This window comes from Callospermophilus lateralis, chromosome 5, assembly GCF_048772815.1.
Source record: "Callospermophilus lateralis isolate mCalLat2 chromosome 5, mCalLat2.hap1, whole genome shotgun sequence".
NCBI classification, from domain to species: Eukaryota; Metazoa; Chordata; class Mammalia; order Rodentia; family Sciuridae; genus Callospermophilus; species Callospermophilus lateralis.
This window is the reverse complement of record NC_135309.1, coordinates 110938781-110963299: the sequence shown is the minus strand read 5'-3', so window position 1 is coordinate 110963299 and position 24519 is coordinate 110938781. Positions and strand designations below refer to the sequence as shown.

At 36.4% G+C, this 24519-nt stretch overlaps 1 protein-coding gene across 1 annotated transcript in view; it reads right to left on the bottom strand.

Annotated features, from left to right (window-relative positions):
• Positions 1 to 24519, bottom strand: part of Iqgap2 (IQ motif containing GTPase activating protein 2) — a 283578-nt gene that overhangs the window by 36435 nt on the left and 222624 nt on the right. Inside the window, exons 18-24 of the mRNA XM_076856095.2 lie at positions 17864 to 17947; positions 16604 to 16675; positions 15895 to 15964; positions 14228 to 14436; positions 6971 to 7120; positions 3589 to 3752; positions 1250 to 1474 (exon numbers count right to left, since the gene is read on the bottom strand). Of these exons, the coding sequence (XP_076712210.2) occupies positions 1250 to 1474; positions 3589 to 3752; positions 6971 to 7120; positions 14228 to 14436; positions 15895 to 15964; positions 16604 to 16675; positions 17864 to 17947 (974 nt within the window). The remainder of the gene's footprint in view (positions 1 to 1249; positions 1475 to 3588; positions 3753 to 6970; positions 7121 to 14227; positions 14437 to 15894; positions 15965 to 16603; positions 16676 to 17863; positions 17948 to 24519) is intronic.

Genomic DNA, 24519 nt, shown 5'->3' with positions numbered 1-24519 from the left:
CTGGATGGATGTTGCTCCCTTGATTCCAATAATAAGATTCTGCTAAGTGAAGTGTCAGATATGCCTTCTGCCACCAGTGGAGCAGGAGGGACTCCAGGACACCCTCTGGGCTCTTTTGAAATTAGAAAATTTTTATTTATTTATCTATCTATTTATTTATTTATTTTTGGTATGGTGCAGAAATTGGATTGCTCAAGGCCTTGTGTGCACTAGGCAAGGGCTTTACCACTGGGCTGGGGATATGGCTCAGAGGCAGAATGCTTGCCAAGCAGCATACACTAGGCCCTGGATCCAATCCCCAGCACAGCAACAATAACAACAACAATAACAACAACCACCAAATAAAACCAATGAACCATACCCTGACTCCTACTTTCTTTGCATTAAAAATCTGAATTGTTATTAAAAGTAATATGTTCATCACTGAAAAAAAGTACACTGAAGTAAATTAAAAAAATAGTACCAATACATAGAACCAGTTTTCATACATCTGCCCAACTTTCCAAGTCTTCCTCTATACATGTGTGTATGGGACCCATATATTCATATGTATGATGCAATTTGTGTATATACCCATTCTATACAGATCCTATGTATATGTGAGATATATATAACCAATAATTTAAAAAAAGATAATGGGGTATTATTCCTAATTGCATCTATATCACCATCACAATCATTTAATAAATTCTCCAAAGCTAAATATTTTGACTTTTCCTGAATTTTCACTCTTAGAGTGCTATGACAACCACCCATATAATTCTCTGTGCATATCTTCAGTATTTTACAAGATATACTTTTGCAAGAAATTAAAAGCTAGGATTGAATAAATCCATAAATAACCGCCCAGAATAAGCCCATCTAACTGAATTCTTAACAGTTATGCACAGAACTTGCTCACTTGGTAACTAAACCAGGATTCTCCTCAGGTGAAGAGAAAGCATATACCACATCTAGGTCTAGGGTTAGTAATACATGAGGGATAAACAAGGGAGAAGATTACAATATTTGTGGCATTGGGGAGCCACTGATTCTGAAGTTTGAAAATACCACTTAGAATCAAGATGACCAAAAGATCAAGAATATGAGATATGCAGGAGCGAATATGCAGGAGCGAATATTTTGAATTGAAAACTGACTTTTCACAGTAAATTTTTTTTGGCTTAACAGAGTTGAAGAATAAGTATCAATGAATATGTAAAAATGATCCGAAAACGTTAGTGAAAACCATTGTTCCTGACTTTGTTACCTGGCTTCTCCAGTTTGTGTTTCTAGTTGGTTCACCCAAGCCTTGTACACCTCTACAGGGTTGGTATTGATGATCAGGTTCTTGTCATCAATGATTTCTTTTACCACTGGAGCCAGAAGTTGGCGCAGGCTGTTCTGTCCTCGGGCACCTCTGTTGAAGCTGACCACCATCTTGATGACTGTAGGGTTACCGGTGACTATGTCCTGTACCTGGTCCACCTTCGACCTAAACAAAGCCCAGCCCAAAATTAAATGGTTTGATTCTATGGATAGAATTTTCAACAATGTCTCCCTGGCAGGCAAGAGCATTTTAGAGTTTTTTTTTTTTTTTTTTTCCATGAAGATCAAGGTTGGTGTGATTTTAATAAAAACAATTATTTGTAAGATGTATTTCTTATCTGAACATTTTAAGGATCTAAAAATAAGGTCGGGGCTGGGGATGTGGCTCAAGCGGTAGCGCGCTCGCCTGCTAGGTGAGCATGTGTGCGGCCCGGGTTCGATCCTCAGCACCACACACAGACAAAGATGTTGTATCCACCAAATACTAAAAAATAAATATTAAAAAAAAATATTAAAAATAAAATAAATAAAAAAATAAAAATAAGGTCTCAGCCTCAATTTTAATCTAGGAGGCAGGTATGAACTGAAAATGAACCAAGATCAACAATACTGGGTGACACTATACAAGGACTGTAATATCTCCAGTTATCATATTTCAAAAATAACTTTCTGATCAAATAAAACTGTGTCTACACCTTCAGATCTCACTCAACTCATTGCAATGCAGCTTCTAGGCACAGTGCATGGCTGAGAAAGCTCTTCTCGACTTGTTAGCTGCTTTTCATGACTTCTTTTCTCTTCCCTCTGTCTAACCCCTTGACCTCCTCCCTCTTGACCACTCTCTCCCTTCTCTACTTCTTTCCCTTTAGGGTCTTGACAGTGCCCTTTTCTGGTTCTTATCTTACCTAGTTATTCTTTTTTACTTCCTTTGTTGGTTTCTCCTCCAGTTTTAAATTCTGGTTTCTTTCCCTTTTTGACTAATTTTATGTATAAATGGGATGAAACCAGTGGTCAAACAAAATAACTGGCTGATGCTGTCCCCTCAGAATTCACTCACTTGGCACAACCACCATTCTTTTTAGGACTTGTTCTCTGACCTCAATTTCTAATCTGTACCTTCTCCCCAGGGGCCAATCTGACATTTACAATTTTCTCCTACATGTTTTCTGTGTTCTCCACCTACAGCTCAAACTCAGTGTGTTAATTCTAACTGTATCTTTTTTCCTTCTGACTCCATTTCTCTGACCTGTGTAGCTTCAATTCATCCTGTATGTACACTATTGGTAGATCTGTCTTCTAAGAAAACCAATGTGGTCATGCCAATACCCTGCTCAGAAATTGTTCACAGCTGCCCAGAAAGTAAACAGAACCTCAATACCTGGGCTTCTACTCTGTCTCCAGTGATCTGGCCCCAGCCCATCTTTCCTGCTTTATCTCTTTCTCGAATGAGTGCCTTTTACACAACTATTTCTCTATCTCATCTTTTAAAAGCTGTAGTTTTTCCTTCAAATTTTTGGGTCAAGCAGCTCCTCCTCTTCCATAAAATCTGCTTCAGTAGTCCTAGAGGGAGCGCCTCCTTCCATCTGTCTAGTCTGCTACATTGCATTTGTTGCTCATTTAGTACTCACACACTCCCAACTGCAGGGCATTATGCTTCTCATGCCTCATTATCTCTCATGCCAGCTTACAGACACCCCCTGGGCAGGGCTGCCTGGCTCATCTGCTTCAGAAACCCAGAGGAACTAGCAGAGCATAAGCTCCCAAGAAATTAGACAACCAATTATGGTCTCTCTTGGCTTAGGACATTTCTCATGTATTTTTTTTGGGCGGGGGGAGCATTTGTTACAGTTAACTGCACATTCTTTACATTAGCTAAGAGAGAATAAATTAGCAAGAGCAGCTAAGAACTTTAGCAGCGATCATGATCATGATCTGCATCCCACCTATTTATAGCTCTATTTCTTAGAGAGTTTTGATAAAATACATTTTCTCATTGATTGTGAATAAGCTTTTGGTTTCCAATAGTTGTAGACATACAAAATAAAAAGTTACTTTAGCCCTAGAAAAGGGATCACTGTGGGAAAAAGCTGAACTGCAGAACAGTTCTAACAATGCCAAAATGAAACCATCCATTGAGATTCCATTTCAATTTCAAATATTTTAATATGCACGAATAACATACCATAATAATTTAAAAATTACTTTAGTAAACCTGAAACAGTCACCACTAACAAAAGGACCTATGCATTGGTATTTTTACATACATGTTTGTATACATACTTTATTTCTTCCTCCAGAGCAGTTTTAAAAAGCTTGAGAAGTAAGAACTCTTCCCGCTGATTAGAGGCATAATTGTATAGTGTGAAAATAACAGTGTCCATAAATTTAGTTGATTTGTTCTGTGGCATCTGGAAAATCAGCTTAGCCAAGTATGAAGGGTTTGTCTAAATGGAAAGAGGGAAAAAGAAAACACAAAACCCCCACACACTGTAGGTTAATAAATTATTAAAGCAGAAAGCAGTATCTGATTCCTTGCTATTTAGTGACTTAATGTCATTAAAAGCAATATAAACACATACCTGACACATAACCTTAAAAGGTATCAGATAATATTATTAATACTATAGTATAAAGGTAACTATATTAGTTATGATAGGATTTGTTATACCCTGTTATATATATTTACTAAATATATATAAAGAAGAAGGGGTTGAGCCCATGGAATCTGGTATCCAAAAAGACTGACAAGAATGAACTAAGGCAATACAGACTGGCCTAGAGTGATTGATAGATAAATAAAGAGAACATCTTCTGAGACTAGAAAGAAAAAGGCTAGGTTATATGTGAAGACAATGAGATGGCCATGCTGCTCTTTGAGGAGTGAGAAGGTAGAGGGAAGTGAGGAGGTTGTAGAGAGGGGTGAAGGTCAGGAGATCTGCCGAGGAAAATTCCAGGACATGACCAAAAAATTGGCAAAAGAGATTTTAAAAGACTGACAGTAATTCAGAACAACTGACGTGCAGCCCTGATCCACTGATGGAGTCCATTAGACTCAGCACCTGCTTTCACAGTCATAGGATTTTCCTCAACAGCTACACCAATGGGGCAGAGGTTCAAAGAGATATAATACTATTTCGAGAGGAAATGATTCATATAGAAAACAATCTAAAGATTTTAAAGTCAAAAAGTCATTCACTTGGGGGATAGTAGAGGATAGGAAAGGTAGCAGAATACAACAGTTACTAGTATGGCATTATGTAAAAATGTGGATGTGTAATCGATGTGATTCTGCAATCTTTGTAATGTTTTGAATAACCAATTAAAAAAAAAGTCATTCACTTTTTTAAAAATAAATTAATTTTATTTATTTATTTTTATGTGGTCCTGAGGATTAAACCCAGTGCCTCACACATGCTAGGCAAGCACTCTACTACTAAGTCACAATCATGACTCTCATACAGAAAAATTTAAGACTCCTCCTCTTCATCATCATCCCCCCACACACACCTTTTTTTTTTTTTTTGGTACTGGGGATTGTACCCAGGGGCTCCCACATGCTAAGGAAATGCTCTACCACTGAGTTACATTCCCAAGCTTTTTTATTTATTTTTAAAATTTTGAGACAGAGTCTTGCTAAGTTGCCCAAGCTGGCCTTGAACTTGCAACTTTCCTGCCTCAGCCTCCCCAATAGCTGGGATTACAAGCATGTGTCACCATACCTGGCTTCATCTTCCTTCTGATGAGAAAAGAAAATGTTTAATTTACATGCTTGAAAGCTAGTTTTCACCTAGTATACTCTATAGCAACTAATTAGGCTTTAAGGGTTTTAAGAAAATCCAAATTTTGTTTTACTTATTACTTAGGTTGATTTTGAGCTCATAATAATTGGTTAAAATTTTATGAAGCAGCAGCTCAGAACAACATTTTCTTGACAGCTCTGTAATGATTCTTTTCTAACACTAAACAGGTGGAAATTACGAGAAAGGAAGCTCACTATAGGACTAAAGAAAGAAGGCTATTTGCCATTTCTCCTCAGGTGACCCCAAATCTTCAAAACTTAGGCTGCTACTGAAGAAATGAACCCAAAGCAATCCTTTACTAGCTGACCTGCTGCTGTGGTTGAGACTCTTTGCTAAAGGGCAATACCCAACCCATTTGCTGTTCTGAAATGTCTACACTGATTTTAGGTTAATGTCTCAAAAAGAAAAAAAAAAAAAAAAAAAAAGAGGAAAAGGTGGAAAAAAAAAACATAAGAGACACTTCACTTCATACAACTGAATGGTCCTGCCCTGGGACTATTAGTTTGGGATAATTTGGGGCATAAAACTCAATGGAGTTATTCTAACCATGTTCCTGTCCTTTTTCTCATTCCCATTAATAGGTCTTATTTACAACAAGGTAAGAAGTCCAAGGCCAGTGGCTAAATTTTTACATTTACTAAACCAGTCATAAGCTTGGATTTTCATGGATGTAAAAAATAATAAGTGCCTAAGATTAGATTTACAACTGGTGATTGACTACTAATTGAAATCAATCAGAAATAAAACCTTCCCTACTTAATGTGAGCCTCCTTTTTTTCTGCAAAGGTTTTTGGATTCCACAATTTTAAGTATTTCTATTTTTCTTTCTATGCTGCCACATGGTGGCCATCTGAGGCAACTACATCTGTTTGAAGAAGATATTTTCCCATTCATTATTCCAAGAAGAGAATTTTTGAACCTAAAGTAACATCTACCATAACTAACATTTAGTCACTCAACTGGGACAGACGCATCCTTATTTATGGTTTCTATCATGTGTTCTCTATATCAGTGACATCCTCAAGCAAAGATTCAGGCTTCTTCAGGCTTTGAAGGAATCAATGACTCACAGCAAGGGACACTGGACTCTCACAAGAAAGAACTACTGATTCTTGTCTTATGGGAAAGTTTTCTTGGTGAAGCATAGGCTTGGACCTTTTACCATCACCTACCCAGTTTCCTCTGTGATTAATTTTATGTGTTAGTAGGGTGGATGGGGTAAATCAACGGTCAAGCAAAACAAGAACTGGTCCATTAAAGAGCAAACATAACCAATTAAATCTAATAGTTCATACCAGAACTCTGGAAGTAATGGAAAATTACAATTCATTTATATCATAGTTATGCTATGAAAATAATGAAATACGAAGGGCTCATTATTTCCTAATCCCAAGCCTCTTGCTCTTTTTCTCAAATAAGGGCAGGCAGGTTTTGGTAAACATCTGTTTTTCACAGTTATTTTAGCTTTTTTTCATAGTTAACAGTCTGTGTCATTACTAGATCTATACCGTTTTTATAGATCACATAGTATAATACAGTCATATTTTTGCAGATCACTGTAGTATAATACAGTCATGGACCCTGAAGTAAACTGCCCGGTTTTCAAAGCTTTCACCTTACCATTTAATAACTGTGTTTCCGTTTTCTCATCTGGCAAATCGAATATGATAGCACTCACTGTCTCCTGGTTCCCAGAATCATAGTAAGATGATATGTGTAAAGCACCTAAAACAGCACTTAGTATTTGGTAAGGGCTCAAAACATGCAAGTCATTATTGCTGAAGTGTGGGGAAAGATCCCCCATAAACCACAAACACAATATGTTTATTCAAAACTCATAGTGAAAGATAAATTGTGCTCACCTGTAGAAGGTAAAACAGCTGTTGATAGGTTTCTAGTGTTTTTCTCCTCTCCTTACTCAAGCTTTTGATTCCCTGGTGTTCAGTGTTATTCAGTATTTCCATTTCTCCTCCTTTTTTCTTATTCAGTTTTGTTCTGTGTGAGATTACATCCTGTAAAGAATTTCAGGACATTACTGTTTTGTACTCTGGTACTACTTACCTCATCCCTTTACACCCAGAAGCACACTCAGTTTGAAAAATTAATTTCTCATGTTTCCTTCAGAAATAGGAACAGAAAATGTTAAGGAAATATGCCTTGTAGGTGAATTTGGCTTTTGTAACAGGTATTCTCTGAAGCTGTATTTATTTACTCCTAGGATTTAATGTAGGCACCAAGAAAATTCAATAGAGAATAATACTTTTTAACAATTGATGCTGGAACACTGGGTGTCCACATTCAAAAGAATGAAGTCAGACTCCTGCCTCACAACATAAACAAAAATTCACCAAAAGAGATGAAAGAATAAAATATAAGAGCCCAAACTATAAAACTCTTGAAAGAAAAACCAGACATACATTTCTGTGACTTTAGATTAGACAATAGTTTTTTAAATAGGAGACCAAAAACATAAGTGATAAAAGTAAAAAAACTGTCCTTTGTTAAAATGTAAACTTTGTGTTTTAAAGGCTACTATGAAAATAAAAAGACAATTCACAGAATGGGAGAAAATATTCACAAATCCTGTATTGGATAAAAGACTTGTATCCAGAATAAATACCTCTTTCAACTAAAATATAAAAAGATGAATAACTCCAGTTAAAAAAATGGACAAAGGATTTGAAATGACATTTTCCCAAAAAAGATATAAAAATGGCTAAAAAACACATTAAGAGATACTCAACATCATTGCTTATCAGGGGATCCAAATCAAATCTACAACGAGATATCATTTCATACTAATTAGGACGGCTATCACAAAAAAAGGAAGGATTTGAATGTGCTAGAAACATTATAGCTTGTTAGTAGAGATCATCATGTTAAGTGAAATAAATCAAATTCAGAAGGTCAAAGGTTGTATGTTTTCTCTCATATGTAGAAGCTAGAGAGGAAAAAAGAAAGATGGGGCTGGATCTCATTAAAAAAATCAAAGGGAGCTCAGTAGCAGAAAGGGACCAAGGGGTGGGAGGTGGGAAGGTTAGGAAGGAGGTGCTGGGGAGTGACACTGGCCAAATGATAGTGTTATATGATGTGTAAATATAAATATGCAACAAAAATCCCAACTATAATGCACCAATAAAAATATGGAAAACATGGTGCGGACCCTCAGAAGAAATTTGGCAGTTCTTCAGAAGTTCAACATAGAATCACCAGATGACTCAACAATTCCACTCTCAAGCATATATTTAAGCATACAAAAAATATATGTCCCCACAAAACCCCGTACCTGAGTGTTAACAGCAACAATATTTAAAAGAGGCACAAAGTAGAAACAACCTAATGTTCATCAGCTGATAAACAGATAGACAAAATGGTATTCCATACAATTTTTATTGAAGAGTATTTTTCAATAAAAAGGAAGGAAATACTGATTTATGCTATAATACAGGTAAAACTTAAGAACAAGATGTTAAGTGAAAAAAGTGATTCACGGTGTCTTGCGTGTATAATTCCATGTATATGAAATGTCCAGCATAGATCACGGTATACAGATAGAAGGAAGATTAATAGTTTCCATGGCCAGGTGTGTAGAGAGAATGCAGAGCTATTGTTAGTAAATACACAGGTCCTTTTTTAAAAAAATTAAAATATAATTCAGATATTATACTATAAAATTCATCTTAGCAGTGTACAATTCAGTGGTGTTTAGGATATTCACTAGGTTGCACAACCATTATCACCATCTAATTTCAGAACATTTTTCTTGGGAGTATGGAGTGATGAAAATGTTCTAGAATTAGATAGAAATGGTCAAAAAAATCTTGTGACTATCTTAAAACAACCTTGAATTGTACATTTTAAAGTGTGACTTCTATCTCAATATGTAAAAGTGCTTGTAAAAATGAGTATTAGAGAAATTAGATATGAAAGGGAAAGGAATCCTCTAAATATTTAGCAGAATTAAAGATTTTCTTTCTCTATCATGCTCTTTTAATCATTTATAGGGAATCTTGGAAAATGTGGTTGAAAGTGGTCACTTTGGAAGCTTAAAGGTTAGGACCAAGATTAGGTCCTTCAGATGAGGGTCTATCAGAAGTTTTTACAGAGACCCATGGTAAGAAATATATTTTCTATCTCTTGTTGGTGAACATACTATAGGAAACAATACTTATCATCCTTACTACTGGGACCTACTCTGATATTTGCAATTCATTTTTACTCTATTCCATTTGTTGCCAATTGTGACACACTAAGCTGACTTCATGACTAATGGCACATGACTCACATTTGAAAGGAGTCACTTGTTCTAGAGTGCCATCCCTGCCTATAGACTGGATCACTGTCCTAAAGAGTAAGTGGAAAGAAAGATTGTTTCCCTAAAATAATGTTTGGTGTTTCACTGAGCTCTTAGCCCAACCTCTACAAGAGAACTCTATTTGCAGCCAGCATCAGGAAAGCTTGACTGCACTGGTCCTTGGAAGAAGCACCATGATACTAGGGGCAGTATAGTGTTTTCCTGTGAACACACTATTGACCATCTAGGATCCTTGGTTCCTTCCCGATAAATATCAAAGCAGTCCCTAGTCATTTTTAAATATTTATTTTTTAGTTATAAGTGGACACAATATTTTATTTTTATGTGGTGCTGAGGACCAAACCCAGTGCCTTACGCATGCTAGGCAAGTGCTCTACTTCTGTGCCACAGCCCCTGTCCCCTAGTCATTTTTTTCCCCTAGTCTTTTGATGACTGAAAATGTGCCTGCCCCCATTTCCAGATGCCTCTGGGGATAATAAACACTGTCAGGTCTTGCCAAAACGTCAAGATCTAGTAACTCAATTCGACCCTCATGGGGATCAGCCAAGAGGAAGAAATAGAGCCTTTCAGCTCCAGGATATGTAAGATAGCTCCATGTGGTTATATCCATTGCTTACAGAAAGATTTTATTCTTATTCTCAGTTTAGAGAGGACTTACCCACTTACTTCTGTCACGTTAATTATTTATACTGGGAGAGAGAAAGGGTATTTAGTTTGCATTTCCATGGAATTTCCTAAGAAAGCCACATTCCCCCCTCGCTTTGCCAATGTATAAAATAGATTTAAGAGAAAGGAAGTGTAGTTACCACTGGATACAGGGTAAGTGAAGGTCCGGGCAGGTGACTATCTAATATCTTTATCTATAAATCCCAAACATTGCCAGAGTAACTCTGGTTTATAGTGCCATTTAATCCAGGTTTCTCCTCTTCAAATTATTGGTGACATGTAAATCATTCAACTCCTCAAATACGTGAACTAAGTCTATTACTCTGGTTTTAAATATATGGTAGGAAAAAACCTTTTTACCTATAATTCCTCACATTCCTCCCAACCACACATTTTCAATGGAAGCCATTCTAAAAGCTGGATACTTTGTTTTGTTGCAGGGTAATGGTTTTTGACTTACAGATAGAAGGCAGGGTAGGGATTGTGGAAAAGCTCTGGGGCAGAACTCAATTTCTATCCTTTAGAAGTAGAGGTTTTGGGCTGGGGATGTGGCTCAAGTGGTAGCGCGCTCGCCTGGCATGCGTGCGGCCCGGGTTCGATCCTCAGCACCACATACAAAGATGTTGTGTCTGCCGAGAACTAAAAAATAAATATTAAAAAAAAATTTCTCTCTGTCTCTCACTCTCTCTTTTAAAAAAAAAAAAAAAAGAAGAAGTAGAGGTTTCATGAAGGCAGAAACGGAGGAAGCAAAGGGCAGAGCTCAGGATGGGGAAAGAAGGGAGAGCTGTGTAGATGTACCAGTGCCTGTCTGTGGGGGGTCCAAGGGCAGTGCCCCTGTCATGGATAACCCCTTTTTCCTTCTTCCCAGGAAATTCTGACTGGCTAACAAAATGCTCTGGTGTGAATGGGAAGCTTTGTTTTGGGAAGCTTGAAGAAGGAAACAAGACCAACCCAGACAGGGGTTACAAACACAGGCAGATACTTTAACTAACCAAAACTTAATTTTCTTAATTATTCTTACTTAATTCATATTGAACATTAAAGGAATATTGGTTTGAAGGAGCAAGAGTATTTAGCTTCTTCATGATAATTCCACATCTCAATGTTGCCCTTTTGTCACCTTCATAGTAGGTGGTCCCTTCATAGTAGGATATCTGTGTGCAGCTAATATGTTAGGATATAAACAGTTTTGTAGAAGGAACGGGTTAGCACAAAGAACCTGACTTTTGCGATCATAAAAATAAGGGTATCCGCAAAGAATAATTAGCTTTGTGACCTTGCACAAGTTAACCTAGGTCTCAGTGGTCTAACTAAAAAAAAAAAAAAAATGGGTTTAATAATAGCAATCTTATAGAAGGTTTATAAGGTTGCTGTGAAAGTTAAATACAATATACACAAATCATCAAGCATATTTCTAATGAGGAAAAGGTTAGAAAACATGGCCAAGATCATATGCTAATATAAATAGTGAAATGATATAATTAGGTAAGTAAAAGAAATCTCAATCCTGAGTTGCAGGAGGTACTGGTCTGCAAATCTGGGCTGTTGCATGATATAGCAAACTCTTGACTGGAGATAACACTGAAAGATTTACTTTTAATTTCTATATTAATCTCATCTGAATTTATACTTATTTTTCCCTCTTATGCCTTTAAGAAACTTGACTTCAATTGCTTTATGTTCTCCAAGATGTTCTTTTTGTCTGAAACAAATGTCAGTCACCTCACTAACTGCTGAGAAGAAATTCTTCTTTTAAAAGGATTATATGGGAGACTGAGTCAAGAGGATCAAAAGTTCAAGGCCATCCTGGGCAACTTAGAGACTCTGTCTCAAAACACACACACACACACACAAATAAATAAGGATGGGAATGTATCTCAGTGGCAGTGGACCCTGTACCCACTACAGCAAAACAAATTAAAAAAACAACAACTGGAATTATAAGGGTATTAAAGAGGGATCTTGAGGTGATCTGTAAGAACTAAGCTCCTTCTCTTTAAAATATTTTTTTTCTAACTAAACCATTGTTATTATTAAAAAAAAACAAGAGAAACAAGAGAAAGAGAAGATAAAGAAGATTAATTTCATCATCTATGATCACTTAAAATTTTTTTTCTTTTCTTCAGTAAATTTTTTTAGAGTAAAAAAATCGTAATATTTTAGGTACTATTTTCTTTTCTATATATTGCAAACCATTTTTACCTGTCCTTAAATATTCTTCAAAAACATTTTTAGTGGCTATAAAAGTTTCATGTTAAATTCTATAGTTCTTAATTTATTGATTAAGCTGTCTCCCACCTGTGTACTACCATAAAGCAAATTTAGTCATCCTATACATGAATCAAATTAAAAATACTACTATCAATGTTAAGATTAAAGACAACATATTTAAAATAATCATTGTTTAACTTCTGATAATTGGATATAAACTTGGTGTTTGAAAATGTACGTTGAAAAATTAACTTTACCATATTTGTGTGTGTGTGTATCTTTTTGTTTTGAGACAGAGTTTTGCAGTGTGGCCCCGGCTGGACTTGAACCCCTGTGGAATCAACTAATCCTTCTGCCTCAGCCTCCAGAGTAGCTGGGACTAGAGATAAACCCCAGTGTGCCTGGCTTGAAAAATTAATCTTGTTTCGTAGTGCTATCAAGTGAATAATAAAGGCCTTTTTAAAAAACAAAACAACAAAACAAAAACCTGCAAACATTCAGAGAGATCTAGAATTCTGCCATGGTTGTATTTCTTCAAGATACACACTATTTAAACTATAAGACTTCATTTTGAAAGGCAAGGTATTTCCTGTTTACAACATCATGGGGACAGGGTACAACAGCAGTTTAAGGCTATAAAAGGCATTCTCTCCAGGACCTTCTGGAATATATTATACTGTAGAAGTTTTTTTCATGTGAATCAAACAAATACAAATCCATGATTTTTAAATGGATGAAGTACTACTATTTTTCAGGATAAAATAAAGAAAATAGGGTTAAATATAGAACATTTAAATTGCAGTTTTATTTTTGAATATTTAGAAAATATGATCATGTCCTATTTTTCACCCTGCTCTGTTTTTCTTAGTTTCTGTTAGACTCTTTCCCTCTTTGAACTATTAGTTTTCTGAAAACTGATTTGGCATATCAGAAAGAAACAGGGACATGGAGAGAGGTCGTACCGGAGAAATGCATTCTTCAGTAAAAAATAACTCTTTTTATACTGTTTAGAGAGCAGGCTTCAGCAGATACAAAGCCCACAATGTTATTTATTTAGAAGCTATTAATAGGTGTGGTTTCACTCTGTAGGGACATTTTGGAAATATGTAGGGTGATTTTGGATGTCTGAATCAGAAGGCACTTGTGGTTTCTGTGGGATGCTAGAGATAACAGATGATATATTGTTCAGCAATTTGTGGGGTGGTTCTGCTTAAATAATCACCCCACACCCATTTTTCATGGCAGAACTTATATATGCACAATGGATTTTCTCTACACAGATTATTATTTTTTTGGTACCAGGGATTGAACTCAGGGGCACTCAATCACTGAGCCACATCCCCAGCCTATTTTGTATTTTATTTAGAGACAGGGTCTCACTGAGTTGCTTAGCACCTCGCCATTGCTGAGGCTGACTTTGAACTCGTGATCCTTCTGTCTCAGGTTTCTGAGCCACTGGGATTATAGGTGTGCATTACCATACCCAACTCTACACAAGAAATTTTAATATACATTAGATTTTCTATGACTGCAACTGCTATGTATATTGGGGGAAGACCATATTTATTTTGAGGTTTCTAAGATGTTGTTCTCCATTTTGGAAAATTAGGTGTCATCTGTTCTGTCATTGGGGCATCTTTCTCCTCTGTGGTACTCTCAATCTTTCATATTTATATAAAGGCTTTAGTTTTATTGTGAAAGCACATAAGAAACTACAGTTTATTATATGTAAATTTCATTTCAAAATGGTAAAATAATCTTGGAAAATATGTCATAAACAGGAGGCATAGGATTTTTGTAGTCCTGTGACCCACTAACTTATAATAAGAAAAATGACAAGTGAACTTGGCTGGACCAAAGTGCCATGAGCATAAACATGTTCATCTTCTTTGTCCTAAGAGCCAACAGTCTTTCGAGCCCCACTGACCTCTAGTGTGATCCTGTTTTTCACCAGGAGTCCAATCTTGATGTCCATCAAGTTCAGGTCTTTCTCCAGCTGTTGATTGGCCCTGATCTTGGTCACTACTTCTTCCCTTAATCGTGCTACCTCAAGCTCCTCCTGGAAATCCAAGTCACTTTGGTCCAGTAGGTGCACAAATTTGCGGATTACTGTTAATGGTGGGTTTTCAGAACCAACTGCAGGGAGAAGAACAGAATACTTTAATTAGGAAAGCTTGGAATTATTATCAACAGGAAAGAAAGCAGGCCTATAAATAAAGGATTACCAGAAACATGAATCAATAAAAGTACTTGTGGAGTAAAACATTTTGTATCATGTAAAATTTTGATAAGGAAACTAATCCTATAAACAAATATACAAAATGGATACTGTCTGGCCCAGTATTTTCTAGTTATCTAATACTCATTTGTCAGCTGTCTGTCACACTGTTCCCAGAACTCACACATTGAGAGGACAGTACTATCTGCATCTTATCGATGAAGAACTTGGGAAACTTGAGGCAAGTGACCTCAGTTCTGAGGCCTTATGGCTGAGCCAGATAAGAGATTTATGTTCTTGCTGCAGGAAGCAGAAAGTGTTAACTCAGCCTAAAAGATCTTTGGGAAGGAGCCAAAACTGGGTGAAAGCTGAATTAGAAAGGAAGTGAAGGAAGACTGTTGAGGCCAAACAGGAATCAATGTGATGATAAGAGGAATGAGTGTTCTACTTGACAAAAGTAAAGATTTTAGAAATTGAAAGTTGGTCTTGGTCTTTCTAGTACAGACCAAGGGAGGCTATGCTCAGAACCTAGGGGTTCAGCCTCGGTAACTAGGAGAGAGGTTTCTCATAAATTCTAAGAGGGTTTCCCTTAGTAACTTTAACTTGAGGCTTTAATTGCCCGGAACGCTGACTCTTAAAAAATATCTTTTTAAATATGCTTTAGTGAGAGAAATTCTGGGTTAATTATAAGAATAAACTGACTGGGATGAATGACACAGAAGTACAAAGATGACTTGAACAGCCCCTAGGGCCCTTGCAGGAGGTTCTTGTACTTCGGGCTTGATTCTGTGGTGTTTTTGACACTTAGGGAATAAGAAGAGTTAAACCAATAACATAATTTACAGCATGAACCCAGCATGAACAACCAAATATAGAGTCACCTAAGTTTCTACATGGGACAAAGATGTTTGTGATTATCACCTTGGGGAGATGAGATTTTCTTTTCTTGTCCTTTTTAATTCTCATGAATTTCTTATGTGAATATGTTTTATCCTTAAGGTAAGGTATGTGTATGTGGAGGGGGTTGATAAGCCAGCTACTTAACAGTTTAAATGTAGGCTTATCTTGTGATTAATTCTTTTGCTTTAGATGCTTGATCTAGTTCATTTAATATAAAAATAAAATTTAATATAAAAATAGCATTTATGCCAACTCCATTCTCTTTGAGGAAGAAATCACACCCACTCTGCGTATCCCTTCCACTTACAATAGGAAGGCCCATTCCTGTCACAGAGCCTGAGATGATCACAATCTACAGGACACAATGGCATCATCCTCTCTTCTTGGAGTGGCCTCTGAAGCCACTAAAGCTGGAAAACACTTGTTTTCACTGTTTAATAAGGAATCCAGGCTCTGTTTCTGGATGTTTCACTTACCCAGTGTTTTGTAGTCATCTCTAGCTTTGCTTGCTCTCAACAAGGACTGTATTTTCACAATTTCATTTTTCTGAAAAATATTGAGACAAGTCATGATCCCAGAGTCCCATCTGCCCCACGACTTCAGAACTTAGAACTTTAAGAACAAACAGTACATCACAATTGATGCTGTTTAGAACTGATGATCCTTAGACACAGTGTGTTTAACATTTATGTTTCCTTCTTTTTTGAAGAGGGGTCACAGAGGTTAGCTTCCAGAATAAACAAGACTATAAGGGGACTGTTCAAAGAGATCAAAAAAGAGAAACAGACTTCAGCGTAGAACTTTGATGATTCAATCTCTGCTCACACATCTATTTAAAGATTCTGAAAAAAATTTCTCCAATGGGTTTCAATTTAAACATGAATAATTAGAAAACTGTACATGCAGTCCTGGAAAATACTTCTCTATAATCTTCTCTCCTATCACTATCCCACACTGTTTTCTTCTTACTCTCCACTCCTGACTGATGAAATCGTACTCTCAGTATAACTTCTCAATAAAAAATGTAAACTTCCAAATACTGACGCATTAGGCTCTACCACCTAATTTTTCCTAAGTGGTCATTAGCATCATTTAATAAAAATCATTCAGTGCTAACCAACATTCAGTAAACATTCTTTTAGTTCATTTTCAATCCAGTTAAAAACCCGCATGCACTTCTCTTACATGATCCACGAAATACTGTAGTCGTTTAACGTAGCTCTTTCTTGCTTTTGCCATTCGGAACCAGGACTGAATCTAAAATTAAGTAAAATGGAGGAATCAAAGTGATCACCAAACAATGCTTTAATATAATTTTACACAATCTTTCTAAAAATATTGATACCTCATCTGATAAAAAATGAACAGACTGCTAAGTAATACCTAAAGCCTGACCTTCACTTCCCATTTCTTTACTACTTTTCTCAGGAGGTTCAAAACACCTTGCTACCTTTCATCCCACTTCCTTAATGGGATGGAGGTTTTCTTTTAATCTTAAATAAAAGCCAAGAGAGAAGGCATTTTGTTGAGAGTTGCAATGAGTCAGGGAATCAAATTAATCCAAGGATTTTCATCATCATCCCTTTAAATGCAAACAATACCCTTTAGATGTCTACAGGAAAATACCTCAAGAGGTCTCAGAGGAAAAAATCGCTACCAACAGTTTTCTGAGGGAATGGGCATATTCACTCCAGTGAACACATAGCATTATTTGGTTCAGGAGGTAATGTACAATGAATGTGGACCATGCTATTCTCTGACTTTACCATCTAAAATATTTAGTTAAATGAATCTCATCTGAATCCAGCTTCTATCCAGCTCTGATGTTCTAATCTCATCTGGGACTTTCAAGTTATCTACAACCTCATTTTTGTACAGTCTTTTGGCTTTTAGCTCTCTGAGTGCAGTGACCACAGTGCCTTTGCTTGCTCTAGAGCTCAGAACTATCTGCCTGGGTAGAAAACTGGGTTATCCTGGTTCAACATTCAAATACATATCTTAAATTAGCTCTAATTCCTTTTGTCATTTGTTTTGCATTTGCCTTAAAATTAAGGTTTTCTTTCTACTGGTATGTTTGAGCATTCTAAATATTATTAGCAAATGTAAGAAGAGGCACATGAACTAAGGCTGGGTTTAAATAATCAATTTAGATTACTGGAGTTTAAATAATCAATTTAGACTTTCTAAACAAATTGAGAACATTTACTGGTTATAGAATCACTTTCGCATGATTCTCAAAACCACATAAATGAACTAATTGTAGTGGTTCAATTGAACTGACTGAAGAAGATCAGTCTAAATGAGTAGCAGAGTTGGGATTTAAACCCAGGACTGACTTCGAGACTCACACTTACCCTTTCTGCAACTCTGTATAAATCAAAATCAAAACAAAGTGAGGGGAAAAGTTAAAGCCAAGCACTTGATATGGTAGGAAAGGATATTTACCTTCACAATAGAATTAATATTGTCAACGAACATTTTTCGCCTGGCTGTGTATGCCTTCTGTTGTTTATGTCCCTTCCAAAAAGCCTAAGGAAAAGAGTGAGTTATGAGTTATTGATGAGTGAGTTTCCCACTGTTGACTAAAATGTAAGCACAGACACATTTCAGGAAGCATTGAGTTGGGACACCATCAGGGTCTCTCCCTTCTAAATTTAACCAGGATACCATCTCCAGGGGTGGACATTTAACTGGGGCAGAGAATACCAGCTCACGGCTGAGATTTGTCCCAAGATGGGAAAGGAATAATGGGGGTTGAAGGCTTTCCCTGCTTGAAAGCTTATTTTACCAAGGGTCTGGGGTGATGCACTAATAAAGTAGAATTACCCCCAAACACACAGGTGCTAGTGTTATATTTGGTAACAACGTAAAATGCTTAAAAATAGTGACTAATAAGTATCTTTACTCCAGTGAATGGCTCACCATAGCCGAGATTGAAAAGAAAGACACGCCACTAACTTATGACCCTGACTCCCTGAAAACATAAGTGCTATTAATTTAGCCATTTATTATTTTATGTATTCCTACAGAAAAGTTAATGATGCTTCAATTAAAATATCTTTTTTTTTTAATTGTTGATGGACACAATATCTTTATTTTATTTATTTTTAAGTGGTGCTGACGATTGAAGCCAATGCCTCACACGTGTGAGGCAAGCGCTCTACCACTGAGCTACAACCTCAGCCCCAATTAAAATATCTTTACTTGGTTATTATAATAATGAGAATTTTTATAGGAAACATTTCTGAAAATTGGATATAAACTGTTATCATTAGAATAATTAAATGTATAATTGTCATTAGTTTCTTCCAATTCATCTTGAGGACTTTTTATTAAAGTACATTTGAAACTCACCCCAACTCTCTGATCTTGTCTTCAAATAGAAATTAAATACAATAAAAGATATAAAAACAACAGTCGAATTATTTTTGTCAATTTCTTTTCATGTCTGCATATATCAGTCTACCTTCCTCATTGCTTTAAAAAGTGTAGGTGGATGGAAATCAATAAATGTAATTCATCACTCAATAGACTCAAAGATACAAATCATAAGAACATCTCAATAGATGCAGAGAAAGCATTTGGCAAAATACAGCATCCCTTCATGTTCAAAATGCTAGAAAATCTAGGGATATCAGGAACATACCTCAACATTGTAAAGGCTATCTATGCTAAACCCCAGGCCAACATCATTCTAAATGGAGAAAAATTGAAAGTATTCCCTCTAAAAACTGAAACAAGACAGGGATGCCCACTTTCACCACTTCTATTTAACATAGTTCTTGAAACTCTAGCCCGAGCAATCAAACAGACAAAAGATTAAAGGAATATGCATAGGAAAAGAAGAACTTTAGCCCTATTTGCTGACGATATGATTCTATACCTAGAAGACCCAAAAAGTTCCAACAGAAATCTTCTAAAGAGTAAATGGATTCAGCAAAGTATCTGGATATAAAATCATCACCCATAAATCAAAGGTATTTCTTTATATCAGTGACAAATCCTCAGGGGGAAAAAAAAAAAACTAGGAAAACCATCCCATTTACAATAGCTTCAAAAAAAAAAAAAAAAACAACTTGGGAATAAATTTAACGAAAGTGGTGAAAGACTGCTACAATGAAAACTACAGCACGCTAAAGAAAGAAATTTAAGAAGACTTCAGAAGATGAAAAGATCTACATAGCTCTTGGATAAGCAGAATTAATATTGTCAAAATGACCTTACTACCAAAAGCACTATACAGATTTAATGCAATCCCAGTCAAAATCCCAATGACATTCCTCATCAAAATAGAAAAAGCAATCATGAAATTTATCTGGAAAAATAAGAGATCCAGAATAGCCAAAGCAATCCTTAGCGAGAAGAGTGAAGCAGATGACATCACTATTCCAGACCTTAAACTATACTAAAGCGCAATAGTAACCAAAATAGCATGGTATTGGCACTAAAATAGACCTGTAGACCAATGGTACAGAATAGAGGACAAAGAGACCAACCCACATAATTACAGTTATCTTATGTTAGACAAAGGTGCCAAAAACGTACACTGGAGAAAAGATAGCCTCTGCAATAAAAACCTGGAAATCCATATGCAACAAAATGAAATTTAACCCCTATCTCTCACCATGCACAAAACTTAACTCAAAGTGGATCAAGGACCTAGGAAATAAACCAGAGACCTTGTGCCTAATAGAAGAAAAAGTAGGCCATAATCTCCATCATGTGAGATTAGGCTCAAACTTCCTTAATAAGACTCCTATAGTACAAGAATTAAAACCAAGAATCAATAAATGGGATGGATTCAAACTAAAAAGCTTCTCCTCAGCAAAAGAAATAATCAATGAGGTGAATAGAGAGCCTACAGAATGGGAACAAATCTTTACCACAAGCACATCAGAGCACTAATCTCTAGGATATATAAAGCACTAAAAATCCTTAACATCAAAAACCAAAACCAAAAACAAAAACAAAATAACCCAATCAATAAATGGGCCAAGGAACTGAACAGAAGATGATATACAACCAATCAACAGATATATGAAAAAAATGTTCAACATCTCTAGCAATTAGAGAAATGCAAATCAAAACCACTCAAGATTTCATCTCACTCCAGTCAGAATGGCAGCCTATCAAGAATGTGAACAATAATAAATGTTGGCGAGGATGTGGGGGAAATGGCACACTCGTACATTGTTGGTGGGACTCCAAATTGGTGCAGCCAATCTGGAAAGCAGTATGGAGATTCCTTGAAAAACTGGAAATGTAACCACCATTTGACCCAGCTATCCCACTCTTCGTTTTATACCCAAAGGGCTTAAAAACAGCACAATACACAGACACAGCCACATCAATGTTTATAGCAGCACAATTCACAATAGCTAAACTGTGGAGCTAACCTAGATGCCCTTCAGTAGATGAGTAGATAGGGAAACTTTGGTATATATACACAATAGAACATTACTCAGAGAGAATAAAATCATGGCATTTGCAAGTAAATGGATGGAGTTGGAGAATATAATGCTATGTGAAGTAAGCCAATTCCAAAAAACCAAAGGCCGAATGTTTTCTTTGATATGAGGATGCTGACTCATAATGGTGATGAGGAGGGGGATGGGAGGAGTGTAGGAACTTTAGATAGGGAAAAGGGGAGGGAGGGGAAGGGAGGGGGCAAGGGGGCAGGAATGCCTGTGGAATGAGTTAGACATCATTATTCTAAGTTCATGTATGAAAATACGAATGGTGTGAAAATACTTTGTGTACAACCAATGACTTGAAAAATTGCGCCCCATATGTGTAATATGAAATGAATTGCATTTTGCCACCATGTATAATAAATTAGAATAAATAATTTAAAAAGTGTATGTGGAATTTTATTATTTCAAAAATAATATAGTCTTTGTAAAGACTCAAAATGAAAAAGTCAGAATTGAATCAAAATGATTAACAGAGCGCTTATTCCAGACTTTTCCTCATGATTTGCATCCCTAGAAATGACAATTATGCTTTAAAAAATTAATTAAAAATTGATTCACATAAAGCTGCAAAAAATAATATATTGAGTTCCATATACCCTTCACCCAGCTTACCCAATGGTAACATCTTACAAATATTCTTTGTGTGTGTGTTTGTGTGCTGGGAATTGAACCCAGGGCCTTGTGCATATGAGGCAAGCACTATCAACTGAGCTATATCCCCAACCCACAAATATACTTTTTTTTGGTGGGGTGGGGTGGGGTGTCTGTGTGTGTTTGAAAACATTTTTATGATTATTTGATATATAGATATACACTATTTCCCCTCTTATTTACATAGATTGTTTCTCATTTTTTAATTAAATTATTTATTTATTCTAATTTGTTATACATGAAGGCAGAATGCAATTCATTTCATATTACACAGATAGAGCACAACTTTTCAAGTCACTGATCGTACAGAAAGTATTTTCACACCATTTATGTCTTCCACAAATATACTTTTAAAGTAATCCACAATAGGGCTAGAAAACAAGAGGACATAAATTACAAGTTATGAGCATTCTTGGAAGAGAGAAAGCAACTGAAATTGATCTGCAAGAAGAGATCATGGAAAAAAACAAAAAACAGGGAAAGATCTTTGGGATGGCTCTGAACTTGAGGGAGCCTTGAGTAGCCATCAGAATCATTTTGGGGAACTTATTACTTTATCCATCTGTGAATCAGGGACAAAAAAGCATGGAGGGTGGGGCTTGAGAAAACAACAAAAGGGTACAGATTTTGGGAGGGAATTTAGTGTTATCCAATTTAAAAGTTATGAAAGGCTATTCTATTTTCCAATATATCCAGCCTAGGGAAATACAAGCAACTGGGGAGAGAAACCATATATAAAGATTTTTGTTGCTGCATTGCAAAACCAAAAATGTGCATAGAGCAGGATGAACGCTCCCCCAAGAAGGCAACAGCTATGTACAGAACTGTACTGCACTCAAACCAAGGGATGAACACAACAGGTGAGAGGGAGGTGGGCACATTACTAACCAGGAAAGTGTTTTGCATCTGGAGGAATAGGAAGCTTTCCAAGATATGTTGTCCCTCATATTATGATACCACACATCAGCAACAAATAAAAACCTAAAATAATTCATATTCCCCATTTCACCTATCTTTTACTCCCCTCCACTTAATAATTGTTTTAAGTAATTCTACATATATTTAGAACCACATGAGACAGAGTTAGAATTTTTGCTTACATGGGCAAACAAGGAAAATGTTAAAGAGGAGAAGAAAAATGCAAAAAGTGTATTGTGTTTATTCCCCGCCCCCCTGCCCCCCACCCGCCACCATGTTCCAGAATTCCTTTAGGGCAGGTTTGCTGGAGACAAACTCTCTAGTTTCCTCTTCATTCCTAAATGATATTTTTCTGGATATAGAATTCTTTGTTGATAGTTCTTCTCTTTCAGCACTTGAAAACTGTGATACCACTCACTTCCTTCTGGATGTCTGAAGTTCTTATGAAAAATCCTGTCACAGAGTTGTCTTCCTCCTAGGTAAGCTGTCCTTTCTGTCCTGCTTTCAAGATTTTATTTTGTTTTGTTTTGGTAATGGGGATTGAACCACTGAACTACACCACCAGCCCTTTTCATTTTATTTTGAGATTGGGTCTTGCTAAGTTGTCCAGACTGTCCTCAAACTTGTGATACTCCTGCCTCAGACTCTCCAGTCACTGAGAATTTTTATCTTTTGTTTTTTGGAGTTTGGTTATGGTCTGTCTTGATGTAATTTTCTTTGGGTTCATCCTGTTTTGAATTTGCTCAAAGTCAGGTGTACTAGTGCATGCCTATAATCCCAGAATCTTGGGAGGCTGAGGCAGGAGGATCTCAAATTCAGTCAGTCTCAGCAACTTAGTGAGGCCCTAAGCAACTTGGTGTGAGACCCTGTCTCAAAATAAAAAAATCAAAAGGGCTGGGGAGGCACTTAACTCAGGGTTAAGTGTACCTAGGTTCAATCCCTGGTACCAAAAAAGAAAAAAATTCTATCTATCTCTATCCTATTCTGAGCATTTGTGGGAAATGTTATATTGGCCATTTTATTTGTTCTGTTTTCTGGTACTATAAATATATTTTCTGTGTAGTGCATATGTAACAATGAAGTCTTTCAAACTACCTAGACCTCAGAGGTTATTACTAAGTTTTATAGATTTTCACTGTTAATCTGGAAAATCTGGTTTGCTGAATTGGTTGCCTTACCTGATAACTGGTCACCCAGTACAGTAATATTCAAATTACCAAAATCAAATCCTAAAGCACAAATTCTCACCCAATGTTGGTCAGCCAAGGGAGTCCTAAACATTTTCCTCTTCTCCCTTTCTCCTCAAAAGTAAAATTCATCAGTTTACAGGGATAGATTCTCTGAAAACAATGTGATGATCAACTCCCCAGTGGGGTCCTCCCCTACTTCCTTCCAGCCCTCCGACCCTGCTACTACTGGCAATCTGGAGTTGATGCACACAAGCCATTTCTTTTTCTCTGCATGGATGCTTGCAGCACTCCTTGACCTTTAGTTCAATAATCCAGTAACTCCTAGTTCCAAGTTTTGGAGTCTAGCCCTATTACATCCTTACCAGAAGTAGTATTCAAGCTCTCTTCATTTCAAGGAGAGCGGGGAACTTTTTTCCTGTAGTTACATTTTTTTTTTTTTTTCCATTTCCTCCTATGCCACACCAATGATCTCAGTATTGGATCCCCACTCTCTGTCATCCAAGGTCATCATCTCTATCACCTAATCATATTGAGCATTAAAGAATAACATGCTGGGGAGTGTCTGTTATGTGAATTATTCCATCCATCCAATCCTCACAATCTCATAATACAATGGGCATTATAACATCTGGATGAGAAAATGCATTTTTAATCATTCATTCTTTCAGCCAGCTTTTTGTACATATTTTCAAACTCTACAGGCCTGTTTCAAATATTTCAGTGACCATTTTGTATTCTGCAGTTTTAGATTCATTTATATCCTAGGTCATGTTCCTTTGTATGTTTTTGATATAAAGTTTTTGTTCTTATTTATAAGATATTTTTCTCACTTTTTTCCAAACTTAGAGAATTTTATCAGGGCCTTCTA